Here is a 15,199-nt window from a genome sequence, read left to right as displayed (position 1 = left end):
CCCACGCTAGGGACATAATGCTGTTTTCAACTACAGTTCCCAGGTAAAATTGCATCCCTGACATGTCTGGCGTCACTTGTAGCTTAGTCCCAGGGATTGGACCTGAGACCTTTTGATAGCAAAGCAGATGCTGTACCATTGAGCCACAGTACCACCCCAAGTGCTCTATTTCTCTTTTCTCTTAAAATCTGACATTGACATTCATTCAAACATGGAACTCAGCTCCTTTGGGTTCAATGGGACCCTCCATTACTACTCAATGATTTGTAACTAAAAATAAATTCAAGGCTTTAGCGTTCCCTCCTGCTTTGCTAGACTCTTTCACAGACTGCACATTCCCCCTTGGTCTTGCATGCATTGTCACTACACATGACGTGGTTTTTCTCCATATGTATGAATGTCACAAATCATGTGTTCTTAAGATCACTTTAAAAAGTTGGGAGTGGGGGCTGCAATAGCTACATTGTGTTTACTGCCTCGGGTCTTGAATGTGATTGTGCATGTGTGGTTCAGGCAGGGATTGGATGAGTCTAGGACCAGATCCACATGTTGTTGGATACTATGCTGTTTAATCATTCATCTCCGGGTTTACTCTCCGCAGGGTTTTGCAGATCAAAACTGACATCCTTGTACTGTTACAGCCTTTTAAAAAGCTAACCTAACTGAAGCATTCTAAGAGCGGAACTACAAGTGACAAAAGGCACAGATTGGACACTTGTCAGCTTCCCTCAAGTTTTGATGGAAAATGTAGGCATCCTAGTCTTGCAGCTTGGGTCTCTGTCTGCTGTCCAATGGACTTTTCAACTGTCACTTGTCCAACATTCCGCCAAGCTGCCTACATCTCCCATCAAAACTTGAGGGAAGCTGACAAGTGTCCAACCTGTGCCTTTTGTCACTTGTGGTTCCGCTCTAAGACTACTTTCACAAAGACATTTTCTCCCACCTTGACTTCCAAACTGGGCCACATTTTTTTTTTGCATTTCTGTATGATGTCATTCAATAATCATCTTGCTGTTTAGAAGTTTTCCCCATCCTCACAATGCTCTTTCCCTAACCTGCTTTACGCTGTCCTTTTTGAAAGGAACACAGTCCAAGTGCATTAGCTTGTATTAGCATGCTGTCTGAAAGGAGTGGTGTGCATTTTTCTGCCCTGTGAGGATCCCGTCCACATCAACACCATTTCCCTACCATTACCCTCTTGCAGTCACCATTTTCCAAGCATTTTTTCCTTCTGAGTCTTTAAAAATCATTAATTGCTATAGTTCTATGACAATCCATTTCCCCATCTATTTCAAATGTTAATAGAGGTATTATAGCATTATAGCACATGTGTAAAAAAACAAATCAAAAAGGGGAATGGCTCATCAATTAGGTCCCTAGAGGTAATGCAGAATCACTGTGGAGTATGTGTAGAAGGGAGAAGTTAGAAAAAAAGTTGGCGAAAGTATATCAAAAACTCTCTGTTGCAAACATGCATTCCTCTCCATTCACAGTGGTGATGAAGCAACACAGAAGCCTTGCCATGTGGAAGCAGCTCGAATTGTACTGGCTCTGTGACTTTGGAGTCCCTTAGTGAGCTTCTTAACTTAGAAGAGATGGGGTGTACAAGCTAAGAACTTCTGCACTGCTGCCTCTTACCTTTCTAGGTGCTTAAGAATTGTGAGGATGGCTGTGCTATTGGGTTGCGAGGTGGTTGGCTGGTCACAGGGTCCCAGCAGCTGCTGACCTCCCCACCCTCTGCATTCTGAAAGGTTTTGAGATGTTCCAAATTTCAGGCTTGTTGTGACTCTTGTTTGAGAGTCTTTTTACCATGTTCCTGACTGGAAGATCAACCATTTCAGGGGGGCTCCGTGTGTAAATGACGATGAAGGCCGAAGAGAGATAGAAATGTACGAGCCTGAATCTGAATCTGGATGTCTGACGCCAATACCACCAGAAAATGGATTTATCCGGGTGAGGAGCACTTGCCAGCTACAGAAGGGTTTGAGACAGGCCTAGTGTGTCCAGCCCCTAACACCAATCTTTAAGAGCTGTTTTGCAATCTTAGGATCGCTTTTATAAATATTCTTGTGAGAATGTACAAACAAATATTGTGCCGGTTAGCCACGCTGCACACCTGTTCCTGAGACTCACTCACAGCTCTGTTCCAGGGAAACAGGTAATCACTTTGATTATGTTTCCCCATACATGCACTTACAAGATGATTACTTTAAAAAGGCTCTCATAAAATTGGGACAAATTGCAATTGGCTTCAGGAATTAACAATTATGTGCCAATGTGGGCAGGGAGCAGGATTAAATATCTGAACTGATTCCACCACTTCAGAACTTGACTGCACATGTACACTTCTCTCACAGAGTCTCTCTACACAAGACATCTTACTCAGGGACAATCAAGTGACTTACTTTCTGTGTGGTCTTATATTCAAGTGTACTCTGTCTCCCTAGCAGTGCATTGTGTCCGCAATGGGAAAAGAAGTGTAAGATCTTTCACCTGAGCATCCCTGTGTAAGATGTCTTGTGTAGAGAGACTCACAGTTGTGCTGCTCTGTGGGTTTCTTAGTTACATTGACTACAGAATCCATGATGCAGCACAGCTATGACTGAAATGTATGAATGTAGGACTGCATAATACTAAACAGGGCTGGCACCAGAGTTTCTGGCACCTAAGGCTGGGGAGGGCAGCTTCAGGACTGCTCCTGCCCCCTTGTGCATGCGCGTGCGCGTGCGCATGCACATGCACACCCAGACTGCGGGGTTGTGGACAGCTGGGCTGAGAGGCTGCTGGCCCAGCCAGGCATGGCAGGTGGCTGGGGAGGTGTGTGTGCATCCTCTCAGCCCTCCAGCTCCGTTGCTCCACGTGCCACCCTGGATGCCTGCCATGCCTGGCCCGTGGCTGCTGCTCCTGGCTGGGGTAACATGTTGGCGGCGGCAGCAGCACGAGAGAGCTGGGCCAAGCATGGCAGGCATCCTGGGCAGCGCGCGGGCATCTTTCCATCCCTCCCGGTCAGCTGCCCACACGCTGCTGCCGCCAGCTCCACAGCACATGCCCCCACCCCTGGCGCCCCCTCCGGCGCCTCAGCACTGGAGGCGATTGCTGGGGTTGCCTCAAAGGAGGCGCCAGCAGTGTTACTAAAGCTAAAAATAAACTACATTTCAAATAGGCTGGGAAAACTTTGCACAGGAATATATGGTTCTGGAAAAGATTAAGCCATATTTGATGGCTTAATTCTTTGGGGGGAGGTCTCCTATGCCTCTAAAGAATAAAACTGAAAGGTCCAAGTTCAACATTTGTGACAGTTAAGAAACCCTCTTGTGAGGAGCCATTATTTCAAGCCAGCCACATGTAAACAAAGTCTCTTTGGCTGTCTTGAGGCAATGCACTAACCACTCATCCACAGTGCTATGTGAGAATGACCATTCCTGCTAATGATCATTCTTTAACTGGTCCCAGTCTCCAGACCAAGCAGATCAGAAATTTATTTATTTATTCTAGGTACTGGGTGAAACCCTTATATCCCAGCCAAAGATCAGTTTGTGTTGTATTTAAAACATTTACTTAAAATTAATCTAATTATTCTTGATTAAGTGAACAAGAATCACAAATAGTTTTAGATGGGTAGCTATATTGGTCTGTAGTAGAACAGCAAGATTTGAGTCCAGTGGCACCTTAGAGACCAACAAAGTTTTCAGAGTGTAAGCTTGAGAGTCAGATACAAGGAGGAGAGGAGAACCCTCAGCCCTAAGAAAATTTACCTCAGTAAATTTATCTCCACAAGGAGTGGAAATCCCTGAGCCTTAAAGAAATTTACCTCAGGGATCTCCACTCCATCCCCCAGCCTTAAACCCTCAAGCTATTACAGTGATTTGAGTCCAGTGGCACCTTAGACACCAATAAGATTTTCAGGGTGTAAGCTTTCGAGAGCCAAAGCTGCCTTCTTCAGACACCACGAATGTAGAGGTAACACTAGCATAAGTCAAAGTAAACAGGCATACATGTCATTTCTTATTCTAAACTTGAATTTAAAATGGCAACTTCTTAAGATTCTTTCCAGAGCCTTTGCAGAAAAGATAAGATAGTCTCACTGAATTCTAAATCTGAGATATTCGAGTGCTAAAAGGGTGTTGCTAGCTCATATAAATACAATTACATGAGCCAATGTTTGACTTTATTCAGCTTTCTGATCCCTACCTTCTAAAGGTGTGAGGTTCCTCGGAGCATACCTCAGCTGAATATTTGCAGCAAACCTTGTATAGTCCTTTCTAGGATTGTTCTGGGCATTGAATCAATTTATTCGTAATTCAATGTAATAATAGTTTTCAGCAGATCTGGTTCTTGCCTGTATGTGAGTTCTCTCTCCCTGGCCAAAACTCTGAATCTCTGGAGCAGTGAGGAAAAATGCATGCTTGCATTTTTAAAGTTTCTCAGACAGCTTATGCTAAGCATTTTAAATAGCATATCCAGTTAACCTTAAAGTCTGCAACACCTTGATATCCACTATGTTAAGGAAAGGTATAGTAAGGGATGATCCCAGATCATTCTTCTTTAAGCCAAACCCAGTTGCCGCTTTACAACTATTCTGGTGGTGCAGATGTAAATGGACATGTAAGTGTAGATATTTTCAGCAAGTAAAAGAAGTTTAGGTTTTTTTTAACTCAGCTCATATCATGGAATATTCCATTTAATGCATTATTTGCTTCAATTTCAGAATGAGAAAACTTACTACTCAGTTGGAGAAGAGGCCGAAGTCATCTGCCTGAATGGACATGACCTCGTAGGGTACCAGTTCCTTAGGTGCCTTCCAGACAAAACATGGAATCAGCATGGTGTCGAATGCCAACGTAAGAAGCAGAACAATGGCTTTAATAAAGTCCTTTAAATATAATCTGTCTCACAGTTCCTTCCTACCTTGTTCAAGATACAGTGCTTCCCTACATTATTTCTTGTCATGCAAGCCGTTGGTAAGATGAAGCATGACTTATTTAACTTGAATAGTTTAACTTGATCTTTCTTTACTTCCAGCGTCAGCTTGCTCCAGGCCGTTGTTTTCTGATGCCATCTCAATTTCCCCATTTAAATTTCAATACCAGATTGGGGAAACCATCCAGGTGAGCTGCCCAGATGGTTTCATTCTTACTGGACCAAAGAAATACACCTGTGGGGATGACCTTTCCTGGAACCCTCCTGTTCTGGAATCACTGTCTTGCAAGAAACGTACGTACCTGATATGGCTTGTCATGTATTTTCCATCTGTGATAGTTCATTTGGTTTGTACTTGGTGTGGAGAAATGTCATCCATCCAAGAATTCTCCCCAATATTTCAACCATTGTGACTGCTCCATGTCCATGTACAGGAGTTGACTACTAGGTACTGGAGGGAAAGGAACTGAAGAAAGGAGCCATCAAGCTCTCAATACAGAGCACTCAAACAGTTGCACCAATGGAACTAGCTGTAGCATGACAATAGCTTTTGACCTCACACCATAATGTTTGAAATCGGAAGTGATAGAAGGAAAACTCTTTCTTTGAGACAGGGAGGGACAAGAAGGTCATCCCAAGGGGCAGAGGGGGGGAGAGACAGGTTACTGAAACTCAGCAGACAAAGGAGAAGTTCTCTTGCAACATGCTCTTCACTTGGGAGCACAAGCCATGATAGATTAAGCTTATATCTAGGGACTCTAGGGACTCAGTCTTTCATGCAGTGAAGGACAATGGAGAAAAGTCCCAACCAGGAGGTCTAAGATAATGTGTTTGTGTGGTGCCCTCAAATGATAGCTGATTTATGGCAACCCTTGGCGGAGGGTCTATCAGAGTCTATCAGAAGGGGTTTGCCATTGCCTGGCTCTGCAACCCTGGTCTTGATTGGAGGTCTCCCATCCAAGTACTAACCAATGCTGACCCTGCTTAGCTTCTGAGATCTGACAAAATCAAGCTCACCTGGGCTATCCAGGTCAGGGCTCAAAGTAATGAAGAACTTTAAAATACTGCTACTTCAGGTAAAGCTAACCTGTCTTATATAAACATCATTTAGGAAATACAGTGTATGGAAAGAGGGCTATGTGTTTTCACCTTTTCTCTGTTCCCTTGCTCAACCTAAAATGCTTGAACAGGGCATGTGCAATCTTTTTGTTCATTTATTCAACTTCCTTATGTTTTAAATGTTCCAGGTCTGATTTCTGGAAAAACACCGCATCTATTCCATCTTGCTATCTGAAGTGCGGTAATGGCAAAGGGGAGCAGAAAAGCTCACCCTCTCTGGAGCATGTTAGCTCTAAATTACAAAGTTGTGATAGACCTCTCTTGCACATGCTCGTAGGAGTGTAGTGGGAGGAGTGGCAATTAGGCGGAACCTGTACATGCCAGTGCAGACACAGAGTGCTAGAGATGTGGCTTCATCGAGTCATTGGTGGCAGCAGATTTGTTTTGGCACTGCTGGAGAGTGAGGGGAAGAAGTGGCGGCACCAGGTGGAGATTTGGAACAGCCATGGAGTTTTTCTGACCTCCCATGGCCACCAGAAGGAACAGGGAAGGGTTTTGTCGAAGGCTTTCACGGCCGGAGAACGATGGTTGTTGTGGGTTTTCCGGGCTGTATTGCCGTGGTCTTGGCATTGTAGTTCCTGGAACTACAATGCCAAGACCACGGCAATACAGCCCGGAAAACCCACAACAACCAGGGAAGGGTTTGCTATTTGGTTGCTTCATACTCCATATAAGGCTGAACAGGTATCACTTTATAAATCAAACTTGCAGAATTTATGATTCTCCAATAAACCTCCTGACCTCCCCTTCATGGGACTGTAAAAACAAAAGGTTTGCCAGTTCCCTGGCAGGCCACAAACACATGATTGGTGACATATAAAACTCGGTAGATCACAGATTAAGCAGGTCTGTTCTAAACCTCATTCATCCATTTTTTTTTCTTATCTATGATCCTACAGTCTACTCATCTTCCTGGCAAGCTGGGAAGATGAAATTTTACATATTTACATGTTGCCGGTCACCAAGTCAAAGGGAAGCGCAGCTGATTTTCCAGCAGGGGCCGCCACCTCTTAAGATGGGCGGAGGCCACCCTTTGCTTCCCTTTGCAACCTCTTGAATTTGCTGAAAGCAAGGGGCCTTTTCGTTGCCTGCAGACAAGGCAGTGATGCCAGCGATATATGGTTCAGCTCATGCCAAGCCGTCACAGTGTGACGATTGCCAAATTCTCTTTCAGGTGAGCAAATCAGTTCCAGAGGTAACTGCAGGCTTGGACAGAAAGAGGTGGAGTCCCAATGTGTGTGCATGTCTCCCGAGGAGGACTGTGAGTAAGTAGGAAGGATGAGCCAGATATTGCCTGCCTCTAACCTGTCAGCAATGGGGTAGCCTTCTTTTTTTTTGCAAATACAGGCAGGCAACAAAGAGAAGGGATATCAAGCCCTCCATGGTGGGTGGGTTGTCTGGGGCAGGTCACAAGTTTTGCCAGGCTGTATAAGATGGAGTTGTAATGATACCTGGGCCGATTCCGCACGGCTTACCTGAAGCCAGAATGTTGTGGAACATGCCGGGAAAAACGCAGAAGATCACGTTTTCTTGCGTGAGTTTTGTGCGATGTCGCGCGAGAAAACGTGATCTTCCACGTTTTTCCTGGCATGTTCCGCAACGTTCCAGCTTCAGGTAAGCTGTGCGGAATCGGCCCTTGTCTCTTCTCCATCCTTCATGTCACCTGAACATCTGTCTGGAGACTAAACATTTGGGACATACCTCTGGCTCTCATTCTCTTCCATCTTGATGTTTTGGTCTAGTTTGAGACGTAATATGCAGCAAGCTTTTTAAAAAAACTTCCACATGGCATTGTGCTGCATTCATGATTTTGCAGCTTTTCCTTGGCTTTGCTGTGATCTGTCCTAAACCTATTTTCCTATGACGTTTTTGGAAAGATCACAGTCAAAACAGGGTGGTTGCCATGGAGAAGCAAAAGTGCTGATCTTTCCCAGTCCTACCCATGTCAATTCCATTTCCCCTATCCCAGCCGCCTGTGGCTGCCATCCCCACCATTCTGGTGAAGGGCTGGGGCAGGGGGGAGGTTCTTAATCAGTAATTGACATATCCCTGTAGCCCTGTGGATGTTGCCCTTAATCTGAAGCCCTTAATTAGTGTAGCCCCTAATCAGGAATTATCATATCACTGTAGCCCTGTGGGTGCTATATTGCTGCTGTGAATGCCTTTGCATTCAGAGCAGCAAGAAGAGACCCAATGCAGAGCGGAAGATAACATTAACACAAAGGGTCAGTGTTTTTTGAAGCCATCATTACACATGAAGCGCAGAACATTTATTGATTACTGGAATTCGCAGTAGTGCAGCATGGGAGGAATCAGGTGGTCACCTGGGCAGGAAGACCATGTAACAGAATCCCATTGCCTGCTAACCTTTCCCTTTTGACAGTCTCAGCTCAGAAAACATCTGTGTACTGAATGTCACATCGGATCAAGCCTTTACAAAACCTGGCTGTCAGTATCTGGCAGAGAAGTGCAGGGGAGAGGATCGGCTCCATTTCCTCCATCTTGGCCCTTGCAATGACAACGCCGATTTGAACTGGGCCATTGCGAGGGCGAGTCTTTCAGCAAACAGCACGAGGAAGGAGCCCTGTGGTTATGATGAGTGTTATGAATGGGAAACATGTTCAGGTAGGCAAAACAAAAAGGTGGACTGATTCCTGTTTCCAGAGATTCATGAACAGACACTTGGGTCTTCTTGAGTGGTAAATTTTCCAAATGATGACACATCTCATTCATATCTCATTGTGGTCTAAACTTGAGGTCTAATGTACTGGAGGATACATTCCTTAAGGGAACCCAACCATTAAAACTACAGGCCTTGTGTCACTTCCACAGAGCACACCAAAGGCAGCCCTGTACACCAACAGATTAAGCAGTGTTAAGTACCCGCATGAACTGATGACATGATTCAACTAATTCAGGGGCCATTTTCATAACAGATCATACACAGAGACACACACACATATGTAAGTATGATCTTTGTGTTTGCAAAATGCCCCTCTGCCTAATAACATTTTTTTTTAGCTTGGCACTTGATAATGGTGAATAAGGTTCTGATTAGAGATGGGCATAAACCAAAATACAAACCAAAGTTCGTCATGAACTGGGCTGGTTTGTTGTTTGCAAACTGGTGGTTTGTCAGAACCCATTTCTGATGAACCGCCACAAACTTTAGGCCGGTTCATTTGGTTCATTTTTCAGTTCATCACTGCAGACAGCCTGGCACCGATCAATCTGTTTCCTAGGCAATGGGGGGGGGCAGGATGGGCTTTCTTCAGACCTTCTGCTGCCTTGGAAGTGACATCTTCACGAACCAAACCAACCAGTTCGCGAACTGGGGCATGTTCATGAAAGTTTGTGGTTCGTGAAACACAACGAACCATGAACCTCACAGTTCAGCATTTTCCCAGTTCGTGCCCCAATCTAGTTCTGATTCAAGGCCTTTGATGGTCGATGGGTTTTCCAATATGATAGAATTTGTGTTGTGTGTCTCTGCTTTAAAAGCTGGCAGTTTTGAATTTGTCTGGAGAAAAAGAATCTGGAGGTAGCTGGCAAGAAGTAGCCCTGGGGACCTGCAAGGGCATATTGACTTTAGAGGGTACTGATGCTGTTTCTATTTCTGCTTCTTTCCCCTACTCAATTTATCTGAAAGCGAACAAACAGTATTTTTGTTGGCTTTTGGTATTCTCTTTGTGTACCAGAAAATTAACTCCTGTTTGGCTATGGATAGCACAAAGAAATACCTCGGTGGAGGCCTAATATATCAGATTGTAATGACTGGATATATTGAATCAGCAAGTCTAATTTCCATAGTAAAAGCCATGTTCTTAGGACCTGTTGTTTCCAAACCAGTTCACTTCTGGGTTTGGGTTTATTGTGTCCATCCCATAATATCAGTTCAGAAGAAGGCTGAGAGATCTGTTGTTTTTTTCACATCCCTTCATTAGTTTCTGGGAAGCTGTTGATTCATCCCATCGTGCTGCAACCATGCGGGCAGGGGCTTTGCTTTGACCTTTCCATTGGGATTTGTGTGTTAAACTTGGATCTACAGCAATCACAACAAAACCAGTCTCTGTGTGGATTTTAGAAGCGAAAGGTGGTGTGTGATCAAAGAGCGCTTTACCCTCATGCTTCCCACTCCCTGCAGCCTATCTCCTTGCTCAACTAGTCTCATCTTCTAGAAGTGAATGAAGACAGGGTGTTTATGGCACAGGGCTGCAGGGAAGAACGCTTTCAGCGGGAGTGGAATTCTTCATGTCTCACCTGTACATACTTGGTGGTTCAAATCAGAACCTTCACCCCCCCCTCCCCCCCGGCTTCTGTAGCTCTGCCTCTGCAGCATCAGGTTTGGTACTAAAGCTAACAACTTTTTTTTTTGGTTTGCTTTTTTGTTCAAGAATGATGAAACCACAACTCTATGAAATATCCTTTGTAAAAAGTTTTTTGGGTTGCCACCCTGTACTTCTCGAGAAGAAGTCCCATTGAAAAACAAAGATTAATGTTTGAGTTGAGATGAATTGGACTGGTGTATTTGGCTTGAAAGGGTGAAACGTGCAAAACGAAAAGTCTGTGCATGACATCCATATTGATTTACGGCTTCAGTGAAGGAGAGAGTAAGAGACATGCTGTTAAGTGTTCAGTTTCCGAGAAAGTGAAACTCCATGTCGGTGTCTGTTATGCAAGTTGTTGTTTTACTGTACAACTGGGGTGATAACAATTGTGGGTTTTCTCATAAATTGCCTTGGCTGAAAACACACGGATAAGTTTCTGCCAGGAAAGAGATGGCCTGTCTGGTTTAATTTTTCCTCTCCTTTATTCCTGATGTGACCATCCCTGTTTTAGCCTTAAGAAGAGGACATTTTCACACCTGAAGCAAAAATTCTATCTCTCTGTATCTCTCCGTCTCACCCATGCAACAAGTACACCCACATAAACACCATTCATTCTGGACTGGAGTTGATTTTCAAAAAATGATTGATAGGTTGGGACTAAAGAGAAGAAAATTGTATACCATGTGAAAGCCACTGGCAGAAGCGACGGCTTCAAGATGAGGCAGCCATAGATAGAAGGCCTAGAGTTGCCAGCTGGCCTGGAGAATCCTGTCCTGTTCCTTTAACAAAAAGCCTAATGGAATGTTATTTACCTTCATCCCATGAAAAGCTGCACCTGCCCATTTTCACTCTTTTATCCTCAGGCCAGTGGGCAACCTGAAAAAGGGCTGGATAGCATCTGCTGCTGATTGCAATTCAATCAGAAGTATCAAAAAGACTGGGGCTGGGGAGGTAGCCTAATAGCTGTTTTATTAATAGGATCATAGGCTCGTATTATAATACTGACCTTGGAAAACAAGCCAAATAATTCACAGCTGACCCTAAAATTGCTCTATTCACAGAACACCGATTGGAGTGTATCTGCTTACTTCCAAACCAGTGCCCAAAGGATCAGGGCCAGTTCTACTGTATCCAGATTGGCTCTGGGCGTCGAAAGAGGACCTCCACCCTCTGTACCTTGGGGGCGATGAAATGTGCCAAGATGAGGACAGAAGTGTTGTATCCTGGGAAGTGTTTGCCTTAAAATGGAACTGAATGCCTTCACTCTTACAGAAGGAAACAAACAAATGTATTTCAGTAACATTCTCTCTAGAATAAATGTCAGTGAATGTTAACACTTGGTTATGTATTTATCACACTTATTGAAAGATATATATTCTTTTTTATGCTCCAATGGCACTGAATCACTGTGGTGTAGTGGTTAGCATGTGAGATTAGGACCCAGGGAAACTTGGGGCATTTGATCTGGGCAACCTTGGGCTCATCTCTCTCTCTCTCTCTCTCTCTCTCTCTCTCTCTCTCTCTCTCTCTCTCTCTCTCTCTCTCTCTCTCTCTCTGAATCTTCCTAACCTTGTGAGGATAAGAAGGGGAAGGCAGAAACCTGTACAATTTCCTTGGAGGAGAAGCAGGATCAAAATCAAATAATAATAAAATATTGGAAGAGTCCTTGGTTCCCTCAGTTTTGTTAATTAGAAGTTACTTCACAGTGTTATTAGCTATTTAAAAGGGGGAAAGACAACTGCCAAATTTTGTTTCTCTTTTTTTTTGCCAAATTGTGGTTCTGGGGTGAGGTCAAAAAGTATTACACATTTTTTGTTCTTGTTTTTGGATTTTGTGTGGACCAGTATGGCTGTACAACTTTTTCTACTTCAAGGATACCTAAGTTCAGCCAAAATAAAGAGAGGGAATTGTTAATGGAATAAAAGCAGACGTGTACTCAAAACAAGATAATACTACCTAAATTGGTTTTAATTGACTATATTACCTTGTGCAGCACCTTAAATTAAACATTTGTTAATATCGAGACTATAAGTACTTCCTATGGCTCTCAGCCTACAAGGGAACTGTGATCTCGATTGGCAACTGAGATGATTTCTGGATGGACTTTGTGTTTATAATTAATGCAGCCTCCAAGAGACCCTGCTATAAATCTATATTTTAGCAACAAAGTAAAGAAGCTAATTGTCTATCAGTGTGGTGTAATGGTTAGAGTGTTGAACTGAACCCTGCTCTGCAATGGAAGTTCACTGGGTGACCTTGGGCCACATTAGCTGAGTTGGGTCCCCGTTAGGGAGAAAGGCATGGTATAAATGAAATAAATAAATAAATTTCACAAAGGATGCCTGTAAGATCAGATGTTAGCATTATAGCCTGAGGATTCTGTTACCCTGTCTTTTAAAATATTGTAATATCAAGCCTGACAAAGAGCTATGGTGAGCTCAAAAGCTTGCACAATTTTCTGCTAATTTGGTTGGGCCAATAAAATATATTAAATGGATTTTTTCTGGTTTATACATGCTCCCTCCCTTCTATTTTGAAGTGGGCCCATAGGGTTCTAATTAAGCTTTAAGAGCCAATATGATATAGTGGTGAGAATGTCAGAATATGATCTGGAAGACCTGGGTTCAGATACCTACTTGGCTATGGAAACTTGCAGGGTGACCTTGGGAAAGTCACACTTTCAGCCTAACATGGGGTTGTTGAGTGGTAAAAGTGGAGGAGAGGAGAATGATGCAAGCTGCTTTGGGTCCCCATTAGGAAAAGAGGAAAGTACAAATGAAGTAAATATATAAATAAATAAGATGCTGGGAATACACAATCAATGATCTACTTGCATCTTGTTTGGTTGGACCGACAGTCTTGGCATAAAGGTTTGATTTAGTTTATTTTCCTGAAGACAGATTTCCCTGGGTTAAAGGATCAGGCATCTTTAGAGTATATGGCTGAGTCACAGCCCAGGCCTGACTTCAAATGTAAATAAATCAAGTATTGAGTCAGTGACAGGAAAGAAGCCATGAGAAACTCAAGGAGAAATTTCCAGATCGTCCTCTAACCTCTGACAAAGACCCCAGCCTTTTTTCTTTACCCTTTCCATTGCCATCTCCTCTTCCCGTCTTTTTCTGTCCCACCTCCCACCTCACTCCCTGCCATTTCGCTCTTCTATCAGTCTGCTCGCACATTGTGCCTGCCTGCCCCCTTCCCATACTCACCTGTAGCCTTGATGCCTCATTTTCAAGGCAATGGCTCCAAAGGAGAAATGTTGCATTTTTTGGTTAACCCTGTACACAGATTTCAAACTTGTATGCAAACCTGGGGGTTCCCCAAAGTTTGTTGTGTCTACTTGGCCCCAATCCACAGATTTAAGTATCCACAGATGGGGCTATGTTGATTGTTAGGTACATTGATGCTTCAGTAATCCTACTGATACTTCTCTCAAGGTACAATTTTCCCTTTGTGACTGTTTGCTTTACCAGAGTTAGAGAGGAATCCAGCAGACAGAAATATTAGAAATGTTAGAATCATTGCGTGAAACCACTATCATATAACCACTTTGCTGTGTATGATAGGCTGAGAGAGATGATTGGCCCAAAGATACTCACTGAGAGATGATGGCAAAGGAGGAATTTGAATCTTCCTTTGAACCCAACTTTTCCCTGTAATTACTCTGACACTCTTAACTACTAAACCATGCTGGTTCTCATGTTACCCTCTCTCTTGTGGTGGAAAGTGCCATCAAAGTTATAGCTGACTTATGGCAATCCCTGCTGGGGTTTTCAAGGCAAGAGATGAACAGAGGTGGGTTACCATTGCAATTTTGGTCGTCCTTAGAGGTCTCCCATTGAATTGCTATCTAAGGCCTCCAACATCTGACAAGATTGGGCTTGTGCCTGGACTATCCAAGTCAGGGCACCCCATCTTTAGAGGAGGTTATTACAACTGTATAGTTGTGTTTCCCTTATGACCCAATATATCCTGTCCCTGTATATCGGAAGGGAATGGGGCCTTGCTGAGGTGAAGGAAGTGTGGGATTTGCAGAAAAAACAGATGGGTCATATATTTCATCAAGATAGATGTACAAAATATATGTGAACTGGCAGGAAGATGGGGAGGGGCTACCAGCATACCCTGTACTGATGTTCTGAAGCATCATCCCATAGTACATGTCCCGACATTGTCACTGCCATTGCATTGTGATTCAGAAGAAGCTCTTCCTAGAGAAAATTCTGGCTGGCTCCCTCCCTCAAAGCTAAGATGTCCTCACTGTGAAAAATCACAACATCTGGGACATGAGCGGTCATATTCTATCAGACTATTTTGTCCAACCTTTCAGGTTAGTAGAAGTTTTCCAAGAGAAAGCCCCTCCCTCCTTTCTACAATGAATGCCCTAGAGTGGAGCTTATTGTTTGCCCTTGTATAACAAGCAGGCATCTTTTCTGCAGCAAGGCTTCCTGCTCTTGTAACCCTCCCTCCCTAATGTTCTGCCTACAGAAATCCCGGGACACTTCCCGCAGCATTAGTTCAGCATGGACAATGTTTTCTTCCCTCGATAAAGAGCATAGCTAAAATACCTTGGACTGATCGTTTTACCCATTTCTCCTGTGCAGAGAAGTTTCCCTGATGGCTTACTTGACGAACAGTCATTGTAAAGTGATGGAAAATTGGCAAATGCATTAATAAAGCTAAGCCCAGCTTTTGAGCTGAAGGAAAACCTGAAAGGCAAGACACAACAAGCTGATTCTTATTACCTTGTCAGAAAAATCCCACAATGGTTTACGTGGGAAGAAGGGCAAAGCCAGGCTCTTCAGCCAGAATATTCTTCTACTGTTCCTACA

The 15,199-nt window shown here is 43.7% G+C and overlaps 1 protein-coding gene across 2 annotated transcripts in view; it reads left to right on the top strand.

The window, feature by feature from the left end:
* LOC129334252 (complement component C6-like) overlaps positions 1-12,763 on the top strand; it is a 38,655-nt gene extending 25,892 nt beyond the window's left edge. For both annotated transcript variants that reach the window (XM_054986194.1, XM_054986193.1), the window contains exons 13-18: positions 1,842-1,953; positions 4,709-4,841; positions 5,023-5,214; positions 7,214-7,304; positions 8,423-8,664; positions 11,429-12,763. In XM_054986194.1, the coding sequence (XP_054842169.1) occupies positions 1,842-1,953; positions 4,709-4,841; positions 5,023-5,214; positions 7,214-7,304; positions 8,423-8,664; positions 11,429-11,610 (952 nt within the window). In that variant the 3' untranslated portion in view covers positions 11,611-12,763. The remainder of the gene's footprint in view (positions 1-1,841; positions 1,954-4,708; positions 4,842-5,022; positions 5,215-7,213; positions 7,305-8,422; positions 8,665-11,428) is intronic.
* Positions 12,764-15,199: the final 2,436 nt, after the last annotated feature.

This window comes from Eublepharis macularius, chromosome 8 (assembly GCF_028583425.1).
Source record: "Eublepharis macularius isolate TG4126 chromosome 8, MPM_Emac_v1.0, whole genome shotgun sequence".
NCBI classification, from domain to species: Eukaryota; Metazoa; Chordata; class Lepidosauria; order Squamata; family Eublepharidae; genus Eublepharis; species Eublepharis macularius.
Note: the sequence above shows the minus strand (reverse complement) of the source record. Positions and strands in the feature narration are given on the sequence as shown.